This window comes from Anser brachyrhynchus, assembly GCF_964034855.1.
Source record: "Anser brachyrhynchus genome assembly, chromosome: 19".
In the NCBI taxonomy this organism is placed as follows: domain Eukaryota; kingdom Metazoa; phylum Chordata; class Aves; order Anseriformes; family Anatidae; genus Anser; species Anser brachyrhynchus.
The window spans coordinates 1,496,539-1,520,174 of NC_137712.1; the positions used below are offsets into that span (position 1 = coordinate 1,496,539).

General features: G+C 49.7%; 1 protein-coding gene across 11 annotated transcripts in view; it reads left to right on the forward strand.

The window, feature by feature from the left end:
- Window positions 1-23,102, forward strand: part of NR6A1 (nuclear receptor subfamily 6 group A member 1) — an 86,909-nt gene extending 63,807 nt beyond the window's left edge. For 9 of the 11 annotated variants that reach the window (XM_080561977.1, XM_080561983.1, XM_080561982.1 and 6 more), the window contains 7 exons: window positions 2,249-2,304; window positions 4,558-4,715; window positions 5,800-6,027; window positions 6,680-6,934; window positions 12,645-12,766; window positions 15,024-15,176; window positions 16,187-23,102. In XM_080561977.1, the coding sequence (XP_080418103.1) occupies window positions 2,249-2,304; window positions 4,558-4,715; window positions 5,800-6,027; window positions 6,680-6,934; window positions 12,645-12,766; window positions 15,024-15,176; window positions 16,187-16,275 (1,061 nt within the window). In that variant the 3' untranslated portion in view covers window positions 16,276-23,102. The remainder of the gene's footprint in view (window positions 1-2,248; window positions 2,305-4,557; window positions 4,716-5,799; window positions 6,028-6,679; window positions 6,935-12,644; window positions 12,767-15,023; window positions 15,177-16,186) is intronic. The other 2 variants (XM_080561980.1, XM_080561984.1) reach the window with 2 other exon arrangements.
- The last annotated feature ends 534 nt before the right edge of the window (window positions 23,103-23,636 follow it).

Below are 23,636 nucleotides of genomic sequence, written 5' to 3' on the forward strand. Positions count from 1 at the left end.
CTGGCTGCTGCCTGTTCCCAGCCGATGGCACGCAGCCCCCAGCGGAGCAGCTCCTGGGTTTGGGAGCACAGGAAACGCTCGCCCCCGGCGCAAGGTCTCTGAGGAGGCCAGGGCCGGAGCTGTCCTGGGTTAGGGACAGCTGTGGCGTGGTCCCCTGAGTGGCCGAGGTACAGAGCTGGTGAAATGTGGTGTCATCTTCCGGATGAGAAATCCTAAGTAGCTCGGAAATTAATAGCAAAAAATAGACTGGGATTTATTTCAGAGCTGTGTCTCTAGTCTCCACTCCAATCTTTTGACTTTTTAATCTGCAGAAAAAAGGTTGTTACCCTTTAAAAGCAGACGTTTCCTAGTTTAATGACAATAAGCTGAGTAGAAGCAGGGGCTGCTGTAGCACAGGGGCTGCTTGGGCTCAGGCTTTGATACAGAAGGACTGCTGCCCAGCCCCACAGACGCAAGCATCGGGTCGTGTTTGTTAAACGTAGCTATCGATGCCTCGAATATCATAACTCATATGAAAGCCACCTGTCAAAAGCACTGAAACCTCCATAAATTCCCTGCAGATCCACCAGGGTCTTTGTTACAAAATGCATCTCGGGGGTGAGATGGAAAGCTTATCTCCCGACTGCCTTGATTACAAATTTTCCTGGGGATGCCGTTCGATGGAGGATGCCTGCTGCTGCTCGGCAGCCCCGTAACCTGCGCGGGGCAGCGCCGCCATCTCCCGGCCGCTGCGCCGGCGCTCGGCCTGCTCCCGGTCAGCGGCGGTCCTCGCTGCAGCCCGAGCCTCCCGGGGACAGGACACAGCTCCTGAGGCCTCCTGGCTCTCCGCAAGTGCCTCGGGCTGGGCTTTTCCGAGCGGTTGGTGCGTGCGGTGGGGATTTGCAGCCACGGGTAAACACCTGCGGCGTTCGGTTCGCATCGCACAGACCTCCCGGACACGGAGCGCGGTCGGTGCGGAGGGCACGGGGCGCGGGACGAGCTCTGCCCAGGAGGGCTGGGCGGTGAGCCCCGGGCAGGCTGGTGCCGCGTGCTGCTCCTCCTCGGTTCCTTGGCTTCTTTGCCCTGACAGGTACCAGGTTAAGGAACATTTTCTTCGGTATTTTCTTGCCACTGTGCAAAAGTTATTGCATAAATGAGGTGCAGAGTTACCCCATAAGCAGGTATAAATACAGTTATTTAATTCACGTAAGGCATAGAGCTTAAGATTTGGAAAAAGACCTGCTTTGAGGAGACTTTGGCTCCCCTGCCTGCCCTGCTGGCCTGTGGGCAGCCCCGGTGACGAGCGGGGCCCAGCCTGGCTCCTGCTGGCGTGTGCCGGAGCAGCGAGTGCAGCGCCAGCCCAGGTTTGGCCCCGCTGTAAAAGGTGCAGAAATACCCCAGAGGGAGACGCTCCACATCAGAAGGCTGCTGCTGGACAACACGAGACTTGCCCGCTATGGGAATTTTTCCTTAAATTTTGTCCCGTTTTCTGTTTCTGGAGAGCCCCCCCAGCCCTGAGCGCAGCGCGGGGGGGCAGCGGCGGCTGCAAGGTCATGGCGCAGCTGGGGAGAGCCTGCTGCCAAGTCTGCCCCGGCCCGCTGGGAACGAGATTGGGCCCTGATAAACACGGGGACCCGGGCCGGAGGGCAGGTCCCCTTCTGCAGGGCTGCTCCGAGGTCGGGGCTGGTGGGGAAGGGGCAGGTACAGGAGCGGTTCCAGCATCATCTCCTTAATTGGGCTTCGCTGAAGCTTTCTGGAAGTTGTTGAGAGAGGCTTAAAAATGCAGCTGCAGTACGGGGCGATGAGGCTGCTCTTCTGAAATGAAACTGCTGAGTTCAGGCCAGTAACTCAGATTTTAAACGGCCACTTTGCCTGCAACCAGCTTGGTCAAATGTCTCCTCCGTTTCTGTGATAGCTTTAGGAGAGCTGGCCCTCTGAAACAGCAGCGGGGGCGAGCTGCTTTATCTCTGTGTTGTCTCCAGCATCAGCGGTGTCTGTGCTGGTGCAGCCTGGCTTGTGGTGGCCTCGCCGGGCTGTGTGCTGTGGCATTAGAAATGCCGCTGTTGGCTTTTCATTTTCTAGCAGACCTGCGCATTTGTTGAATTATTTGGGGGGAGCAGTAGCGTTGCTCTCCACGTGCCATCTCTCAAATTAATACAACGTTGTGATAAAGGACTGAGTATTCCTTCATAGGAATCTATTAGTAGGAATCGATTTTTTGATACCAAATAGTAGTGTTCCTTACCAAGATTTGTTTGTTTTCTTTCAGCAATCAGAGAGGATGGCATGCCAGGAGGCAGAAACAAAAGTATCGGACCTGTCCAGGTGAGCACATGCAGAAATGTCTCCAGGGTTCGCTTGCTCCTGTTCAGCTGACCTTGGCACACACCTCTGCATCAGCTGGGCTTCCCTCTGCTGTGGCAGGGGAAAGGCTGGCCGTTTTCTGATGGGAAGGCAGGTCCTGTCCATGGGAGGTGTGTTTTCCAAGTGCTCTCCTTGCCATTACTCCTGGTTCTAGCTGCTGGGAGCCGGAGTCATGAGCAGCGCGCCCTGGGACGGGGAGGAGGCACCGAGCTGAGTGCCTTTGGGAGTGGGCTGGGGCGGTGCTGGTGCCGCGGTGCTGGGGAGCAGCAGGGGCTGGGCTGGGGCCGGCGCTGCTCTGGCAGAGCCTCCCAGCCCTGCCCGTGCCTCCTGCCAGCCTGGTGGGGATTTGGCTCCCCGTCTGGTAGAGATGCATGTTACGAACAGTAGGTTTGTAAATAAAGCGCGGCTCCGCTTGTCTGCGGGAGAGGACGCGTCACAGCCCCGGGGGATTGCTGCAGGTGCTTGCACGAACACCCTGGGATCCCTGGGCTACTGCTTGAGCCAGCGCAGCCGCTTGCCCTTTGTGAGCAGCACGAGGACCTCAATCCCTCCAAAGCTCCCAGTAAATCTTGCAGGCTGTGTGCTGCAATTTCTTAAGTTGTTGCAAGTGGGGCTCCCAGTAAATGTCTCAGTGATTGATGGCGCAGCTTGTCTGGAGATGTCTTGTAAAACGCGAGGTAATTCAGCACAGCAGCTTGTACCGCACGCGTGAGAAATGATGGCTGTTTCCAGCTTGCTTCTAGAAAAGTGGCCTTTAAAAAGTTTACTGTTTATTTTAATAAAACAGAAAGAATACTGAAAGCATTTTTGTGACAGCGCGCCTATGAAAATGCTGCGCACCCCAGCGCAGAATGGCAGATGTGAAGAGCCAGGGGCCAGGCAGCTCAGGTCCTCCGTGACTGACCAAGAAGAAAACAAGAATTAGGCGGTGCGGCCCTGCTGACAGTCAGCATCAGGAGAGAGACAGCTCAAATAAATAAATAAAAATCCCTTAGAAATGATACAGCATTTCCTGCTCTTTGCAAACATCGTGTTTACAACCACATTGGTTACTAATTCCGAATCCCATGTGGGTCTGTCAAGAAGAAACATTTATTTCTGGCTTGGTGACTGAATTTTTGCTGCCTCCGAATAATGCAGCTCTAGTAAAGGAGCAGCCTTGGCTAGGCAGCACAGGCCCTTGCTCACCTGAGGCTTGTGTGGTCGGTCAGTGCTGGCCCACAGGTGATGCCGTCAGCTCCATTTCCTGGGCAAAGACAATTTAATTATTGCACTCCTCACGTTTTTTACCTGGGTAAGCCTGGTAGGCTTTTCTGACAATTTTGCAAGACTGGAATAAACTCTGCAAGCAATGTTTGAACGTCATTTTCAAGAGCCTGAGCTCACTGCACTGTCTAGCAGAGTGCTAATTCGAGGTCTTTCCATGTTCTGTGACAGCCATGCTGAGGTACTCACACACAATAAAAAAAAAAGAAGCCAAAATCTTTGTTGCATATTCATCACTACCGATGCAAATCTCCAGGAGCGTAGCCAGCTCCTTGAACCTTCCTACTTCTGGTCTCTCCAGTATCCTGTAGCAGTGAATTCCATTATTTTTTTTAAGTCCATTTTAGCTTCATACATTTTACTCTCTAATACTTATTTTAAGTAATAGGTGCTTGATGACTTCCTTAGGTGCAACCTGGGGAAAAAGCAGTGAACAGTGATTCCCTATGAGCAGTTTCCTGACTAATTCAGATACACCACAGTGCCTCTCTCAATGGCTCTGTCAAACCAGAGCCTGCCCCACCTGCTGATGGCCTTTTACCTCTGCTCAGTACCGAGTGGTGCTTTCAGGGGACTGGCCCCAACTGCTCCCCATTTTTTCACTGTGTGACCCAGCTGATTTATGGCTCGTTGCTGTGTGCGTATTTGACATCATCTTTTCATGTGTCCATTCCTGTCTACTCTGTTATCAGCACTTGAGTTGTACTGCTGGAGCTGAAGGTCACCATGACTAGCTGTAAAGAGAATTTTTCATGTATGTTGTTAAATGCAAAGGGAGAGTGTGGTATTTCTCGGGACAGTGAAGCATTTCTGCTAGCGCAGGTCGGTTCCAGCCCTGTTTGTTGTGGCAGGACAGTCAAGGTGTTTGCGTATGGAAACTTTGCCGTGTTTCTCTTCTCAGTGGAAGTAGCAGCTTGGCACTAACTGTAATAATCTTATGTCTGAAAGATATCGGAGGAGGAGATTGAAAGAATTATGTCTGGACAAGAATTTGAGGGAGAGGCAAACATGTCATGGAGCAACAACGGAGACAGCGACCACAGTTCCCCTGGAAATGGAGTTTCTGAGAGCAACCAGCCTTCACCTGTTTCTACTCCATCTTCAAGGTGGGAATTACCTCTGGAAGAGTTTCACGTTACAATAATTTTGACTGTATTTCCCCGAGTGATACTTGGGATCAATGTAGGAAAAATTACCCTGGAAGTACCTCCTCGTGTAAGCTGAACATACTGCACATTTACTGCACATTCTTACATCTCTAAATGCGCTTTTAGAAAGACAGCCACTGGACTGGAAATAATTGAGAGGTGAAATGCTAATGATTAAATGAAAAAAGAAGGCAATGTTGAGTTAACGTTCTGATATTTGAAACAGAGTTCTTAATTTGTATTGATTTTTCCCCCTGCAGATCATGGAAACCTGATTAGCTCTCACTGTTTGTTCTATATAAGCTCTTATTCTCCACTGTGCTCAGATTTTGAAAATAAATGAACTCCATTTAGGTTACTAATTGGTGGTGTTATATTGTCAGTTACTGTTAGTGCTGGCCACCTGATTCAGCATTTGATTGTAAACACGGCAAGAATCTCGGGCTTGCAGTCCGTCTGCTTTCGGTTGCATTCTAAGCTAGGAGGTGTTTGTGTTCGCCGGCTGTATAAACTGCTTAATTTACAGTCCTAAATTCTGGCCCTTTAAGAAAGCAGGAGTGGAAATGCTTGCTGCAGTCAGCTCTCTGTGCTGTGCTCAGAATGGCTGCTCGGCAGCAGTGCCCCGTGCTTCGCTAAATGGATCTAGCTGGAGTCAGGCGCAACGCGAGGCGAGTGCGAGGCACCTCTCTGCACGCCCTGGTATTTCCAGTGCAGGATTTAAACACAAAGGGATCTTCTCTTCTCTTCTCTTCTCTTCTCTTCTCTTCTCTTCTCTTCTCTTCTCTTCTCTTCTCTTCTCTTCTCTTCTCTTCTCTTCTCTTCTCTTCTCTTCTCTTCTCTTCTCTTCTCTTCTCTTCTCTTCTCTTCTCTTCTCTTCTCTTCTCTTCTCTTCTCTTCTCTTCTCTTCTCTTCTCTTCTCTTCTCTTCTCTTCTCTCTTTCCTTTTTCATTTTTTTCAACATTTCTGGTGGAGCTGGATTTTTAACATTTTAATGAATTGTGTGGAATTCTTGTAGTATATTAAAAAGCTTTTCCTTTTCCAGTAGGTCTGTGGAGCTGAATGGATTCGCTGCACTCAGGGATCAGTATATTGGGACGCCGGTGTCCATGCACTATCAGTACCTCCCGCACCTTTTTAGCTATTCTGCTCACTCGGCTCTGATGCCCCCGCAAGCGCGCAGTCTGGACCCCCAGTCGCACAGCCTGATCAATCAGCTGGTGTCAGCGGAGGACTTGGAGCCGCTCGGCACTCCGATGCTCATTGAAGACGGGTGAGTGTGCGCAGCGTGGCGGAGGGGGCAGCCCCAAGCTCCACGTTTCAGCTTGTCCTTCAGTAAGCTGCCCGTGTATGCGCACGCCTGCAGCTCGTGCTGCGCAGGGTGCTGGGGGCACGGGGAGCCGGGTGTGTGCTCGCAGCCCCGATGGCACGGGGAACAGCGCCTGGGGAGCAGCTGCAGCCACAGTGCAAGCAGCAAACCAGAGCGTGTCCCATGGCTGGGCTGTGCCCTGGGCTGGGGCTGGGGTGCGCAGACCTTGGCGGGGTGCCTCGGGCTGCATGTGCCAGGCTGAGCCTGCACGGGAGCAGGGTTTGATGGTTTCAGCCCCGAGCCGTGCAGAAGGGCTGGGGATAAGCCCCATAGCTGGAAAAACACACACGGCTGGAATAAAGCCGGGTGGTCAGCCTGCTGGGGCCGAGCTGCCCCCTGCCCCGGGAGAGCCCCTGCTGCCGGGGGGGCTCCCCCAGCCCCCGGCAGGCTCTGGCAATCGCTGCTCCCACCGCCAGGTGACACTCTGGGCACCGGCATGCCGGGCGCTCGCACGCCAATTCCGGTGACATTTTCCTTGCTCTTCAAGTGCCTTGTCAGATTATGTCATTCAATGTTTTTAATTATTTCTCTGCCTTCATATTAACTGTGCCTGCAGGTATAAAGTGACTCAGGCAGAGCTGTTTGCATTGTTGTGTCGTCTGGCGGATGAATTGCTTTTCAGGCAGATTGCTTGGATCAAGAAGCTGCCGTTCTTCTGTGAACTCTCGATCAAGGACTATACCTGCCTGCTCAGCTCCACCTGGCAGGAGCTGATCCTGCTTTCCTCGCTGACTGTTTACAGCAAGCAGATCTTTGGTGACCTCGCGGATGTCACCTCCAAGTACTCTCCCTCTGATGATGAGCTGCACAGGTGAGGCGCTGGGCTGAGCCCCAGGTGAGGGAGCGTGATGTGGTGATGGGGGAGCAGGCAGGGAGCAGGGTGGCCAGGTGCCTCTTCCCTACCCCACCACCCCTGTGGGGACAGGCTGCTTCGCCCGCTGCTGCCGCCTTTCTGTTTTCAAGGCAAGGTTATTCCGTGCTGAGAACAAATGCCTGAGACTTCATATGTGACGGGGGCCGTGGCTAGTCAGTGCTGAGTAAAGCCTGCATTTTCAGGGCGGTGTGTGATGCTGTCTGAAGTTTCCTTTTGGTCGTGCTTTTGGAGTGGATGTCCCCGGAGCAGGGTGGGCACACGCTGTTCTGGCTCATGCTTGCGCTCCTTAGGTCCAAATGCCTTGGGAAGAGCCACTGAGGTGCCCCAGGAAACCTTTTAAAAATCTGCATTTAGGGAGGCAGCAGATTCACTAAATGTGACAATCTATTACATCGAAAAAGTGGGTGCACATTTATGCATCTTCTCTGCAGGCTTCATTCAAATGATCCTGTGAGATTGTATTTTAAAACCAGCAGGTTTTAATTGGTAAGAATTACAGGCTTGTTTTCTGGGGCTGATGAGGACCAAGAGCTCGTGTAGACTCAGTGTTTCTGAAAATTATACCTCAGACTTAAAACGTATATGCTAGCAGTTCTAACAGGTAGAAGATAAGTGGTGTTTAGCTGTGCAAACATTTTTAGGAAACCTGATGCACCTTTGCTTTGAGTCTCATGTATTTGGATCCGAAGGGTAATTTCCATTTAAGTAGTCTCTTTTTAAAATATAGTTTTATTTAACTTGAAATGTTTGTCCTTCTCACTCGCATCCCCATTAATTTTATACAGAAGTAGGGTTTCAATTTCAGCCTCTCTTAATGGTGACTTGTCTTAGAATTCCTCTAAATTTTCAAACTGACTGACTTACCTGGGTCCTCAAACTGTGGGGAGACAGCTGAAGGTAAATCATGTTTGGAAATATTCATTTGGAATTGTGCACAGAAAAAGGGCAAGACTTGTAATATATTTCAGTCTGATCCCGTGATATCAGTTAGTGTTTTCTATTGAGACTGATAGTTTTGTTTCTGTCTGGTCTCTGTGGCTTCGTGCAGCTCAAAAACACTTGCATTCTATGTTTCTCAGTGAGTGGCCCGTTTCTTCCTATTTTTTCCTGAGCTTTCTCTATATCCTTCTTTAAGAATTTTCAGTACATTTAAAAAATATATTTTTTTTCTAATTTCTTTGATAAAAGCTGATGAAGTTGATAAAATCAAACTGCAAATAAGGGAAAAAAAAACTGTGGATGTAGTCTGTTTCTCGTTTCTTTGTTTTTTAAACTAACAGCAGCACTAACAGAAGGGTTCCCTCCTGTCCTGAGCAGATAGCTCAGAGGCTTCCCAGCTGTTGGAGGAGAAAACAGGTACTGGTTAGATCATTTCGAGGATGGTTCGTTCTCCTGTAGCAAGGCTGTCTTCCTCCAGCACAGCTCCGCAAGCTGCCTTTACCGTGGAGAGAGTAAAACTAACTAGTCTGACACTTTGGGTAACCCTGAGATACAGAACAGAAGGTCTCCTTTAAAAATCTCTTGGGCCAGGGGAACGATTGTTCACAAAGCTGGTCATCGTTAGTATCAAAGTCTTCATTATTAATTGCTATTTCAGTGTTTTGATTGCATAAATTTAAAGATGTTGCAACTTAGCTGTTGTTTTTTTTTCCGTAGTGTGTACTATCTGATGTTCTGAGGAACCTGCCTTTCATTTATCATTTGGGCCAGGGTGATGGGTTTTTGTGTCCTTTTTTTTCCCTATTTTCCCTTTCTCTCCTTTCTCTCTCTGCTGTAGTCTTGGTGCCAGACAGGTCCTCCTTTTGGTGGCAGACTAAACTGCTGCCTACCCTCTGACGTTTGCCCTGTTCGTGCCCTGCCTCGATAGACCCGGCAGTTCTGCAGGAGTCGGCGGGGGATCTGAGTGTTTGGGGAGCAGAGATTTAAAACACTTCTGCGCGCTCGGTCGTCCCAGCACCTAGCAGTTTCACGCAGTTCCTTTGTGAACCGCTCTCACAACCTGAGAGGCTGACTGGGCGATGGCCACGAGGAGGCGAGGACTGGCCCCAGGTGCCTCATTTCCTGGGGCAGGTCCTGCGCCAAGCCCGGCCATTCATCCCGCATCTGGTGCCGCTCCTGCGAGGAGCAGCGAGGGTCACAGAAAGACACAATGCCACTTGTTCCTGTATTCAGCCTTCCCTTTGTTCGCGCTGTCCTGGTCGGAGCCTCTAAAGAGAAGCGTGCGTTTCATTTTGGGGTTGTGATAAATATGAGCGAGAGGTAAGAAAATAAGACAAAGGAGGAAGCCTCGCCCTTCAGAAACGGGCAATTCAAAGCCGGTAGCCTCAAAAGTCCTTCAGGGCAGATCTGTGCACATGGGTGAAAATAGGTGTGCTTGGGAGTGCGACGTTTCTGTGGTCTCTTCTTCTGATTTAGCTTTTCAAGTATTAATTGTCATTAGGGAAAATGGGAAAACGTGCACCAAAAAGCCATTTAGCGGGAAGCTGCGCAGATGAGGGATCTGAGCTCTGCCCTTTCAGTCTCAGCTGTCGCCGTGGTGGCTGCCCCCAGCGTAACTGCGTGCGGCGCTGGGATCCGTGCTCGTGAAAGAGCTTTTCCTTCAGGTTTGTAAGGGGACTCAGAAGGAGAGGTTTTTCTTGAAGAACCTCAGTTTCCTTGAATTCCGGTGTTGGTTGATTATTACAAACTGAAGGCTGGTCTTACAGCCAGTTGAAAAAATTAATTTAAGCAGTGCTAGTCTGGCTTTTTGGGGTGAATTTCAGTCTCACAAAATGCCAGGAGCAATGTTAATGCTTAGGTGGGTGACAAATGAACATATGGGATGAGCTCCTGTGTTTTAATCACTTCTAACAATGGGCTGAATGTTCTCGTGGCCTGCTGGATCAAATGTTTTCTTTTATTGTGCTGTTTTTCTGTAGATGACTATGAAATGAATAGATTCCTGACCTCCCCCAGCACTCTCCTGATACCGCTTCCCTTCCCCCTCTCCCCAGCTGATCCTGATAACCCATAGCCAGAAACCCGCCTGGTGTAAACTGCGAGGAAAAGTGTGTGGAGGAGTCAGTCCTCAGGAAGAAATAGGGCTGTGAAAAACAGAACAGCTTTGTTTGAAAGGGGGAGGAAAGTATGCACAGAAAAGTAAGACAGTTCAACTGCAGGAATGAGAGAAGAGCTCTCCTGGATTTATGAAGTGATGAGTGGCTGGTAAAAATGTGCACGCTCTAAAAACAATTAAACCCAACAGACGACTGAGTGGTCTTTGTGCTCATTAACTTCTTGAGCTTTGCAATCTTGCACCTGCAAGATTTTTAATGTTAACTTGAGAGCAAGGAAACTTGTACAACTTTAGATTAGCCGACAAGGCTTTCATCACTTACAATATTACTTTCCTGAAGAATTGACCTGAAGTTCAGATAGCTTGTTTTCACTTCTCTGAGGCCAAACTCCACCATGCATTTTACAAATAACTTTGAAGTAAACAAACACATGCCAAAATAAGGTGTTATTCAGTGAAAAGGGTTCTATTTTCGTTCTATTCAGAGATGGCTTTCTGGTTGTGCTCTTATTCTTTGTGCTGTACAATGCCAGAGCGCAGCTGAAGCTTGCCTAAACACTTCTGTCCCACTTCTCAGGATTTATGCAATATATGGTTTCTTTGAAACCGGTGGTATCGCGGTGAGAGGCGCTCAGGAGAGGCTGGTACTGGCCATTTGCACACGTGGGACATCGCCTGCAGGCACCGGGAGCTGCTGTGCGCCCTTCAGGTTCTGCCTCTGCCTTAAATCACCTCTGTTGTGCTGGCGCGCAGGCAGGGCCTGGCTCCTGCGGGAGCCCAGCACTCACATCAGCATGGGGATTTTGTTCTGCACCCATACAACCTCCAGCAGTCGATTTCCAGGGGGATTCTGAGGGGCTGCCTTCCCGTGCATCAGGGTGCCCTCTCCCACCCCTCCCGTCAGCTCCTGGCTTCTCCTGGCGAGGGTGGGAGCTCGGGGAGAAGCCTGCAGCTTGCTTTCAACGAGCCTCCCGTGCCTGAGGCTGATGGTTTTCTCGGAAGCATCTCATCCCCCTCCTGTTTCTGAAGCTTCTTAGATGTCTGTTATCGTGCGTTTAGCATCGGACTCCCACGCTGGCCTCTAATCTCCTGCTCACCTGCCTGCTTTGAGTGAGCCCACGCCGTTCTGCCTGACAAACAGCCCGGCTCCCTCGCTGCGTATCGCAGCGTGGCCGAGCACAGAGCTCTCCGTATACAGACGACGCACATTCAGAAATGAGCGCGCCTTGTACCCGGTGAGAATTTCCCCTGGGCTTGTGCAAAGGGTGGCTCCAGGTCCCAGCAGCGGACCTGTGACAGTTCTCACTAGCAGCAGTGGGTTTTTGATTGGATCTTGATACGCATTTATCAATGCGTATCACCTTATCAGGTGGAATGAAACCTGCACATCCTATTTGAGGGGCAGGTTTTAGAAGCAAATAGCATGTCCTACCTAGACCCTTAGGCATTGCATCTGTGACCTGGAGTTTCACTCACTTTAACAAGGATTATTTGTGCTTCTGTGCATGTTTGTATTTGCGGAAAAGCTCCCAGCCTTACTGTGGTGTCTCACTTCAGGAAGCTCTCAGTCGACAAAGATTAGCAAACCGTAACACACGGGCAATAAATGGGGTTGTGTGGAAGTCCGGAACCCTTATCAGTTGCTCGTGGGAATTTTAGGGAGGTGACGGAGGTGATCTTCCTCACCTGTCCATTAGATAATTGAAGGGTGCCACTGTTGTGCATGGGGCAGTGTCGTTCTTTGGTATATAAATAATGCTAACTCAAATAGCAGTATGTAGGTAAAAGAAACTGTAGGCACTTCTGCTGTTGGCAACAGGAGGTGGTTCCTGTGCGGCAGGGTCTGGTGTCCGTATTCCCGCAGCCCTGCACCACGGATGCAGCTGTGTTTTGGTGCTGCTCTGTTCATGTTGAAAAGCCCTGGGCAGAGCCAAAGCTTGCTAATTGCATTGATTTTGTAAGAAAAGGATGAAATTAATGTAGCAGCTCTCTGAAATGGAGGGTTTTGTTTTAAAAAAAGAAAAAAAAGCCAACAAGTTGGGTGTCAGGTTAGATGTCTGTTGCAGAGAACTTGTGTTCCTCTGTAACGTGCTGTACAACAGTACCGAGCCTAAATCCCCCAGGTTGGATGTGCGGTATTGTCCAGCTGTATGGGACACCAGCACACCTTGCAGGATGCTTCAGTATTTCTGCTGGCCACTTGCAGGGATAAATTCAGTTGCTGCAGGTGGCAGAAAATACAAATTGAAGAAAGGTGCCTGCCCAGTGAGGTGAGAAGGCACTATCCTGATGGAAAGCGGGGGAAATAGAAGTGTAGAGAGGCAAAGCAGTGTGCCTACAAGCACACAAGAAGTTATTGTGCATTTCTGGCTCTGTCAAACCTTAAGCTCTGTCAGAACAGGCTGATGATGAACTGAAACACTTGCTTCAACTTCAACTTAATAGTCCCAACAGACTTGAAGCAGTTTTGACAAAGATTTTTTGAATTCCACTTCAAAATTTTAAAATCTCTGAAGTTATTTTAATAATCTTCTTACCTTTCTTGTGTGGACTGTGTCCTGAATGCGTTGATGTATGATCTCTGTCCTCCAGATTCAGTGAAGAGGGGATGGAGGTGATGGAGCGGTTGATCTACCTCTTTCGCAAATTTAACCAGTTGAAGGTCAGCAACGAGGAGTATGCATGCATGAAAGCCATTAACTTTCTAAACCAAGGTGAGTCAATGAAGAGGAGGAATCAGTCCTGCCGGAGAAATTGTCTGAAACGATCTGAACAGTCTTTGCTTCCCTGATGAAAAAGGGGAGGAAGGGATCTGAAACCCAGGGACAGATGTGGGCTCTGGAAACTCTGCCCTTGTACAGACAATGCGCCACACAGTGTCATAGATACCTGCCTGAGGAAGTTCTGGAAGTGAATGAATTCATTTGCGTAGTCATTTGTATCGCCTTCAGATGTAGACACTGAAGGTAGTACGTGTGCCATTTTACACATGTAGCAACTGGGCCAGTATCAGAGTAAGACCATAGCAGAGAGACTGGCGAAACTTTCCTAGAGGACATTTGGGTGACCCATTACTTACCAACTGCTAATGAACTTTTCACCAGGCAAGGATCTGTCATCTGAAAGTATCAGTGGTTTAGGTAGCTCTTTAGGCAATTAACTAAATGATTCTTTTAAAACAGTTAATTCACATGGTTTTTTTTTCCAAAGTAAGTATTGATTATTTGCATGACGAGCTTTCACAGATTCCCAACTGAAAAATGTATTTGTTCATTCTTCTGCTTGAAAGGGTGGCTTTGTAAAGCTTGATTTTCCCTGTTTTTTGTTTGTTTGTTGTTTTTTTTTTTTTTTTAGAGCTTTTCTGATTCTGTAAAATATTTACCTTCAGGATTTATGCTTAGGTCACCTAGCTGGCTTCCTGATATTTAGGTTCTTCATCAATATATTTTCCTGTGCCTAATGCTACCTCTTTAAAATGGAAAGTATTCACGAATGAAGTATTTATGTGCAAGCAATGAATTCCGCCTAATAAGGGGCTGTATCCTCCTGTTGATTAACCACTCTGTTAAAGCTGGCCGTCCAAAACGTTGCAAGACCCTTGACATTTCAAAATCTTGAATAAAGTCAGTGCAAAATGAACTGCAGATTAATTCTTCAATGAGTGAGGAAATCCTGGTCATTTCCTAACAAATGCAGTGGGCTGAAATAGTTTGGAATCGATAGGTTTGTTGTGATTCCCTGATACAGTAGTTGCTTGTCGTAATTACACATCCGTGGAGCCTCTTGGGACGTTTCTTTATGTTGTGTGTGCATAAATGAAGAAAACCGTGGAGAGGCAAATGCTTAATAGATGGTGTTCAGCTGTAATTTTGGAAATAAATGTCCCCAGAGTCTTTTTGTACTGTGAAAGATAGTTGCAGTCTGTAAAAATGTGCTGAAAACTCCCTCCTCCCCCACTCGTTTTCACCAGGAGATAGTGCTGACGCTTCAATGTGTGCCCGGGCTCAGATCCGGTTTGCTTCCCTGGGCAGTTTCCTGACACTGGATAATGCACTTCTTTAGCTGTCTCCATTGTTTTCCGAAATGTATTTTCATTAACTTCCTGCCTCCTTTTATTTTTAGTTGAAGTTTGCAATTTTTTATGTGAAATACCTGAAAATTATTTTTAAAAGTCAGCTCTTGGGCAGGAGATCAATGCCTCTTCCGTCACATTGTCGTACGGGAGCGAGCCGCAGCGAGGGTTGTGCAGTTCCCGTGCTCCGGCCGCGCTGGATCCCTCCCAGGACACCCAGCAGCATGCAAATGTCATTGATCATGCTGAAAGGTGGCAGGGGGACTTCCTGCCCTGTTGATGGCTTGGAAATGTCCATTTTTCCTTTGTGTACATTGCCTGACACTGGTAAAGCTAAATTTTAAAACGAGAGCTTGACCAGGTTATAAATGATATGACATAATTCGTAAGCAAGTGGGGAGAAATGCGACGATACCTGGAGTTACAGAGTTGACCGCTTTCCTCAGCCAGATGGTACAGTTAAAATCATGATACAGCTAAAATCACCGTGTTTCTGTCTGAGGTAGTATTACAGCGAATCCACTGTGAGGAGTGAACCTTGACACACAGCTGCCTTGCAAAAGGCAGTCAGGGACTGCAGGTCTGGAGCTGTTACCTGCGAGAGAGTTCACTAGGCTCTGAAGATGAGCAGCTCAGGACTTGGGCTGTTCTCATCCGTGTCTTTTGCGGAAGGAAGTCTTGCACCTGGACACCCTGGGGGTGCAGGCACACCAGGAGAGGAGTGAGATCTTAGTCTCTGGGTAACTAGACATTTGAAGTCAGCCTCCAGAACAGTGACCCAGCTTAGAGTTTTAGAAATCAGTCTGTCCTTCCTGAAGAGATGGCAGTAAGTGTGAATCTGCTGTTGTTCTCAGATGTTTTCCTTGTGTTTTCATTTCTCTAATCATATGCTCTTTCAGACATTAGGGGCCTGACTAACGCATCCCAGCTGGAGCAGCTGAACAAGCGGTACTGGTATGTCTGCCAGGATTTCACAGAGTACAAATACCCCCATCAGCCCAACCGTTTTCCGGATTTAATGATGTGTTTGCCAGAGATACGATATATAGCAGGTAACTTTTTCTCCCACCGCACTCATGTGCAAATTATGAAATCCTCTTTTAAAAGAAAGTTAATCTATGAGAATGAAAATCTTGCCTACTTTGTCAGAGGGTGTTTATGTGAGACCTTTTTCTACTTAAGCTTCTCCCTTGTCTTTGAAGGGGTCTCCCGTCACCCCCGGTTCTGCAGGTAGGCTGACACAGGGCAAGTTGTCCCCCTCTGCTGCACGGTGCGGCGCTGTGTGCTGCTTGCTCATAGTCCCCTGCTGCTGAGAAGACAGGCTTTGTCCCTCAAGTGCTTCAGTTTAAGTACATGGGTCAGGTTTGCATTTTATTTTCTTCCCTTCAGTCCTGGCTCAGAGGCATTTTGTCTTAAATAGGTGTAGTCCTGGTCTGAGAGGTTGTTCCATGAGAGGTAGAGAGGTCCCTGAAGTGCTGCTGAGGAGCACAGGGCGAGCAGAGCAGTTGCAGTCCTACGGGGTAAACCCTGGGCGTCAGCTCCTCTGGGCGTTAGCATATCTGAAATACGCAGGTGAATTGTAAACTTCACTTGTGTCACTAATTAGATCTGCACTATCTGGTGTTATTAAGACATTGTTTGTTCCCAAGTGTTATGGTAAAGGAAGATACTCGCCTCCTGGTGTCAAGGCTCCGTATGCTTCATCCAACCCTGCTGTAACAAAGTAGATAATAATCACATAATAGCTCACATAATTTACTCACTGGGATCTACAAGGGAGTTTGAGGAGAGACAGCATTTAGTCTTTCCCAGTTTCTATAAATACTGCTCCATTGTGGAGAAATCATTTTGATCTGACTTTGCCCGTTTATTTAGCTTTCATTTCAGTAAATAATAAATCCTGTTGTGTCCAAATGGGTATCAAATGTCTAATGTAGCAGTAGGATGATTAACTGTTTCTCTGAGAGGTTCAAGGTAAAACCATCGTCAGCGGTGCTGGCTTAGGTGTCTCTCGGAAATCTGATTCAGGAATGGCTGCTAATTCTGGTCTTTTTCTTAACAGGAAAAATGGTGAACGTCCCGCTGGAGCAGCTGCCTCTCCTTTTTAAGGCCGTTCTACATTCCTGCAAGACGAGCGCGAGCAAAGAGTGAGCCCAGCTTGCCCCCGACCCGTGCCTTACTCTGTGCCTCAGGCAGGGAGCGGGCTCACCTGGAGAGGAAGGGGGAAACATGACCAGGGCAGGAGGGAAGTGCTGAGACAGGGCAATGGGTGTCCCTGCCATTGTAGCAAGAACCTTTTGTGTTTGTTTTTGTTTTTTTACTCTTTTTCCTATATATTTATTTCACGACAGAGTTGAATGTATGATCTTCAACACGATGCACATGGTTCTGTATGAATGCAGCAGATGCATTCTCCAGCAGTTTACAGAATGTGAAGATGTTTAATGTGACAGTGTTTGTTAGGGTTAGTTCTTTTGTATTTTGGGGCTGGGGACTGAGATGACTAAGACTACCTCAAGGAGAAGATGCTGTTCGCGCACTGCTCTTTCCGTGATTTGTATCCAAAAGCGTTTGTCAAAGAGCACAAACTGCCTCACCTCACTGACAAGAGCTGTTAGCATCCCAAATGGACAGTTTTGGAGAAGTGGGTGTTAGAGAAGTGCCAAGCTTTATTTTTGTTATTGTTTAAGGAAATTAAAAAAAAAAAAAGACGACAGGGAGAGGAAAAGAAGAAAAAGTTTGCTTAGCCAGTTGTTTTTATTTCCTCTGGCAGTTCTCAGCCACAAATGGCAGTGCCTGCAGTTTCCTTGGATTCTGCCCCCCAGGATTGCAGTGCTCCCAGGCCGAGAAGGGCTTGCAACCCCGTTCCCTCCTGGAGCTGCAGGAGTGCAATCTGCCCTCTGTCTCCAGCCTCACCAGCTGGTCTGCCACTGCTGCTGCACCTTTCCATTCGATTGAAATTGTGCTGTTGCAGGTTGTAGCAGGTCTCTGACATTACAGCAGCAAGGTACTCTTGTTGAGAGAGAGAACTGCAAATAATTTCTAATCGGTTCCTTAAGATCCGTTTTACATTCATAAAAGCAGGAGAGAAGAGGCAGGATTGCCCCTTTTAGCGTATTCCCCCAAGGTGGTGTCTGACTGCTGAGGAGACTTCTGCACTGCAGCCATCAGAAGCAGCCTGTTTCTGGGAACAGTTAACCCACCTCATGGTTTAATGTAACCTGCATAATGGTGACCAGGGACTCCAGTATCCTCTGGCATGCTTTTCTCTGCTGGACTTGGGGAGGGCATGATCCATAGTTGTATTCTGCCAGGACAGTTTTACTGCTCAGTGGAATCCTTTCGCACCAGGAAAAATTGGTGTGAATACAGTACTTGGTCAGCTGTTTGTCCCAGGCGTTGCAAGGCTTGGATTTTCCATCTAGCAACCTCCACACCACTCCACTGCATGGAGGAATGGTTTAATGACAGCTGGTTAGCTGTGTGAGTAACTGCTAAGCCCTGGTGCTTATCTAAATTTGGGTATTCTCATAGGAAATCTCATGGCATCTTGCCCGTGGTGGTGGTGGGGAGCGTAGGGGACAAGCTCCTGTTCTGATCTCTCGTTAACAGTTAACTTAGGAAGATTCCCCTGGGCAGCCACGTTACCCTGTCTGGACTTCCTTCCCTGTATCATTATATATGATCTTCGGGTAACAAATTGTTGAGTGCTGTTTTGTAAAATACGTTGGGAAGCAGCTTCCGTTCCTTCAGGGTCGGAGGAGCCAGTTGCTCCCTTGATGTCTTGTCCTGGTAGCAGCTGTGCATGGCACACAGTAAGTACTGCTCGGGAGCGAAGCTGCTATGAGATGAAAATGAATGTGATGGTGAGCAGGAATGCCTTCACCAAAGTCGTCTTTCCTTCCCCTGCGTCCCAGAGGGTTCAGCTGCAACCCAAGAGACCTTGTGACCCACTAGCTTGGCACATCTCTAGGTTAGTCAACAGCGGTGCCGGGTGCTGGGTGCTGCCTGCTCCCTTCAGACCTCTCCTCGGAGGTGTGCTGTTGACTAGCGGCAGGCCCAAGGCGGCATTGCCTTCTTTGTGATTCTGCTTGGGAATCTTCCAGCTTGTCAGTTTCCCTTTTCTAAAAGTCCACTAGCTGCTCATTTTTCATTATTTAAATATGATGTTACGGGTAACAGCTGCTGGGACCAGCAGCAGTTCGGTTTGATAGAGCTTCACAAATCCAAAGTTGGTTCTGTAAATCTCATTTACTTTCTGATTGTAAAATGAGACAAGCACATATTTCTCAGGAAAGCCTTCTGCATACAGCATATACCTCAAGTGTAAATGGTAAGAGTTTAGTATATCTGTTTGTAAGTTAGAAATTATTTCTCAGCTTTTAAGTTTAATTTCCAAATAGCTTGATATGATCTTTTTATTACGGGTTATCTTCTGGCTTGCTGTTTTATACACTCAAGGAATTGTTAAATTGCATAGCAGTAATTTTATTCTATGATTACTGAATTCTTATAATCTGTTGATGAATGAGAGTTTGTTTTAATTAGTGTACATAGAAGTGGTCATCTTATTGCCAAATACCCGACAAAAATAACATATTTGCTATTCTGTATTTATCCAGAATACTCCCAAGACTAATGTTGTACCAAAAACGACAACAACAAAAACCACACCTAAATTCATATATGATGATAAACAGTCAAGAATGTTCTGCTTTCTATTATATAAACCAAATTGTATAAAGGCTGATTGGCAGCAGTATCTGTTAACAAATAATAGGTTTATTGTAGGGAGTAAAAAGCCTTACTAAGTTGACAAGTGAGGCAGAAGCTGATATACCAAACCAGAATGTAACTCACTGGACAGTCAGTCGTAATATCTTCTGCACCAAGTCCTCTAATGACTTGTATTTTTTAAACAGGGTAAAGTGAATGTGTTGCATTGCAAACTCAGGTATTATGAGAAGGTAGGAACGTAGCTAGAAATGTAGAGACATTAGGTCAGTCGCTAGATGTATTTGTGAATTTGGTTTGAAGGACACCCTGGAAAGGTTGGAATTTTTGTTCCATTCTTCACGTAACATTCAGTTTACAGGGACTCATATTTTATTTGTGCTTAATGCTAGTAGGGGGAAGTTCATTATCTTTGGTACCTATCTGCTGTTGCTTATCTGACCTTCTGTCATAGAGGAATCAATCAACAATAATAGTCTTTGGTAGAATTTTCTGCCATGACAAGTCAATTTTTATCCCCGATTTGAAAGATAAATTGGCTGACTGACCCCCTCCTCTCCTTCATAGTATTTGTGCAAATAGAAGGCTGAAGAGTTACTTTTAATCCGAACAGAGATTCGGGACATAAATTTGAAATGCCCAGGCTCACATATTCAGAGGAGCTCTGCTTAGGTCTCTTAGTTGCTGTTTTACAGCTTGCAGCTCTTCAGCCAGCACAGAGCGCAGAGCAGGCACTGCTGCTGCAGGTGTTGGGGATGAGTCTTCGCTTGAGTGGCAGGACCCCGGGACCTGAACAAAAGCTCTTTGAAAACCTCTGCATTTTCTTCCGAAGCTTGCCTTTGGGTCAAGCTTCTGTCACATGAACGGAGTCGTGACTCCACTGCGTGCGTCAGAGCAAGTTCTTGTCCTCGACGTGCCCCGGCCCCTAGAGAGGGCAGTGGGATGGGGGCACTGCCAGGATGCTCAGAGATGCCACGAACCTCTAAACCGAGAGGTTCTGGAGATGGCAAAATGGATGCAGCAGGAGCTATCCCTAGAGCCATTTCACATCCGTGCAAGCTCCTTTTTAATTGTTAATCCTGCTAGCGGCTGTTCCCTTGCTCATCTCGCGCCTGTTAGCCTACACTGCTGGGCAGAGGCATCGCATGCTTTGGGGAACCAGGGCATAGCTCTGGCTTGTTCTGTAGGTCCTAAATTCTGAGCTTCTGTAGTCTGCTGTCAGCACAAGCAGTGAAGGGGAGCAGCGGTTTCCAAACGGTGAGGGCAGGCCGCTCGGCCGGGCTGCCGGCTGCGGGCAGCAGGAGCACGGGGGAGCCCGGCCCCGTTACATGACGGCGAGGTGCGGTGGCACGGCCCCCCCGGCTCCCTCCCCGCAGCACCTTGCCCCTGCCAGCGCTGCTGCTGAGACCAGCTCCAGCCTTTCCCCTGCGCTGCCGTGGGCTCGGGGCGAGCCCGCGAGGGCATGCGGTGCGCGAGGAGTGCGGGCGTCTCGGCCGGGCTCCTGCTGCCCGCGGGGCCGTGGCTCCATCTGCTCCCGGCTGAGCGCGTGGGCACGGGGCTGTGCCGCAGGAGCAGAAGTGACCTGCGCAGGAGGTGGGCTGCGGGTACCTGTCCCGGGGGTGCCGACCGCTCTGAGCCCCTTGCTGCCCGTCCTGCCCTCCCTTACGCGCGGCACATCTGTGTGCCGGCATGGACAAGGGCTCTTCAGAAGTGTGCGCAGAACAGAAGCACAGCCAGCTCAGGTTAATGATTTTAAGTCTTGTCCTTCAAACCAACCTTAAAAAAAAAAAAAAAACTAAAAAAAAAACCACTTGAATTTCTTTTTATTACATTTTTAAAAACAACAAAAAATTCTCCCGTGAATGTGCTATTTACCGTTCATTCTTTCTTCTTTCTTGGTTTTGATTTGAAGCTATGAAGCTTGGTGTCTGTGAAAATGTTATTTCTGTATTTCTCAGGATAATAAGCGGCAATCATCCCTGCCACATAAAAGGCAGGAGAAAGGGGGAAACTTGGGGAACTAGTTTAAGTATGAAGCTAATTTTTAAGTTTTAGATGATGTTTAAATCGGGGGTAACGCGTGAGATGTCAGTATCAAGCTGTGGCGTTTCTCTGGGTTCTCAGTGTGTTGTTTGCAATGCACAGCAGCTCAGGGATAAGTATTTAAAACGGGACCCAGAGAAACCCGAGTTTTGATGTTGCAACAGTTGCTTCTTTCATGACTTGTTTGGAGGACTCTTTGAGACCTGAATAAAGCCCCCATATGGAGGTGTCGGGGGGAGAATTCTGTTTTTCCTGGTGGGACGTTTGTTTAGGCCCCTCCGGTGGCCGTGGGGAACCCTCCCCAGGGATGCGTGGGACTGGCAGGGGCACTGCGTGGCGTGGGGCTGGCGTGGGGCTGGGGAGCAAACAGCAGCCCCCGCAGCGGAGCTGTGCCGTGCCTCTGGCTGGCGCCCCGCTGCCTCGCCCCGCAGCCCCCAGCCCCGCAGCCCCCAGTCCCCAGCCCCGCAGCAGCAGCTCCACCGGGGTGGGAAGGGCGAAGCGTGCAGGGCCAGCCTCGTGCGTAGCTGCACGCCCTCACCGGGCACGTCAGCGTCTGGGAGTGGGAGAGGGAGGCTCCTCTGTGCTTCCATGTTCAAAGCAGCGCGTAAATGCACCGCATCCTTTTGCCCTCAGTGCTCAATGGGTTCGGGTGCTCATGGAAAAGGAAAAAATGGGCACCTCTCTTTCTCAGGCAGTCCCATTCCTGCCGTCAGTGTGTGGCTTAGGAATTAGAGCATTTGGATGTCCAGTTGGTACAACTTCCTCGTCGTGTTTGCCGGGACTGTAGGCTCATTCAGTCTGGCTGAGAGGTGTACTGACGTGTACAAGCGGTTCACCCGCAGCTGCTGGGAATATCCTAAATGGTGCCCTCCAGCCCGCTGCAGCCGCGGGCAGGGCCGGCACCGGCAGAGCAGCAGCACTGAGCCTGGCAGCAGGTTTGCGGGGCTAAAAGCCACCTCCTCAGCTGTCCCAGCAGCCAGGATGTGCACGCTGAGTTTAAACCAGCAGAGCAGAAAGCTGGTGAGGGCAGTATAGGCGGTGTCTTTGCCTTGAAAGAAAAAAATTGAAAAAAAATACTGTGCAGTTGACCTCTAACAAGTCTATGAAAGAAGCAACACGGTTCAGTGGAAGAAATGCCCCCAAGGGCAAAAAGAAACAGAAATTGAAACCAGATGACGATCAACCTTAACAAAGCCTTTTGTGATTCATTGTTTTCTTTCGATTTATGAAATGTCTTGTAATAGTTGATAACATTATTGACTCGATTTCCATAACAAAACTACCTCGTGTGACATCCTGTTTATCATCTCAAAGGGATTGTGAGAAAAACAAAATGCTGCCGGTGTTTGTTGCTAGAGAAGACCGGTCTGTGTGAATGGCAGGAGTTCCCTGCCTGTTGGTGCCGTTAGACGCACCCGTGGTGGTTCCTGACCTCACGTCCCCGAACCACCGGGCACCCCGGCTCGCAGGGGTCCTGCTGCTGTTCCTGGGACGAAGCACCACGGTGCCACGGGGGCACCAAGCTCTGCGTTCCCTCCTGACGGAGCGCAGTGCCGTACAGGATGTGGCTCTTGCCAGCTTGGCTTGTGTTGGCACCCACCACTCCACGAGCAGGCAGCTCCGTCCCTCTGCGGCACGGCGCAGACCTGCACTGGTGGCCCGGGGCCTCCGCGAGCCTGCGCGTCCTGGCGGCGGATCCCGAGGGAGCAGCTCCGGCCCGCTGGCTGGTGCTCGTGTTGGCCATTGCTGGCTCGTGGGGTGGGTCCGAGGCCAGTTTGGTCCTCGGGCCCTTCCACAGATGCTCCCAGCAGTGGCTTCTCCCAGTAAAACACTGTTTTTCCCACGATCCCTTGCCTAAATCAGGGAAGCAGGATGTTGCCTGGCATGGCACGTTAGCAGCGGGGAGCCGAGGTCGGGGCAGGAGCCTGCGCCCGAGTCCTGCGCCCTGGGAGCGCCTGGCAGGAGCCGTGTCCCCGTCGCCTTGCTGCGCCCCAGGGAATGCTCCTCCCGGCCCGGCACGGCACGGGGCACGGCCGGCCCTGCCGCAGCGGCACCGGCGCAGCTCCCTGCCAGCCCGGCCTGGCGCGGCTCCGCTGCCCCGCTCTGTGACTTGACTACCTGTGGAAATGTGACCAATAAGTGTTGAACGCATGTGTAGCGAGTGTTAGCTGTATGAACTAATAAATGTGAATTGTTCTGCACCGCTGGTGAGGCTGCTGCTTCCTTTCATCCACGAGGCGGCCGTCCCTGGGCGATGGGGCTGGGCGCTGGTGTGGTGGCACCCGCGGCGCTCCCTGGCACAGCGGGGCTGGCACTGGAACCGGGGTGGCTCTGGGAGGGGCTGGGTGCCGCCGAGGTGGCTGGGTCTCCCTTGGGTGCATGATCCCAGTGTGGCTGGGTCTCCCCAGGGTGCATGATCCCGGTGTGGCTGGGTCTCCCCAGGGTGCATGATCCCACCCGTGCAAAAAGCGACCTCTGCTGAGAGCTGGGCGTTGGGATCGGCGGGCAGGCACTGGGGAGGGCGATGCGAGAGCAGCGGCTTGCACGGCGCATCCCCTCTCGACCAAGAGGTGGGAGGGCAGGGGAACAGAGCTGCTCCTTTCTGCCGTGGCCGTGGCGGGGCTGTCACCTGGGGACCCGGGGGTGGCCGGGACAGGCCGGGAGCTGCAGGAGGGGCGGCTGCAGCAGCAGCTGCAGCAGGAGGGATCGTCTGCATGAGCGGCTGCGGCGGGGAC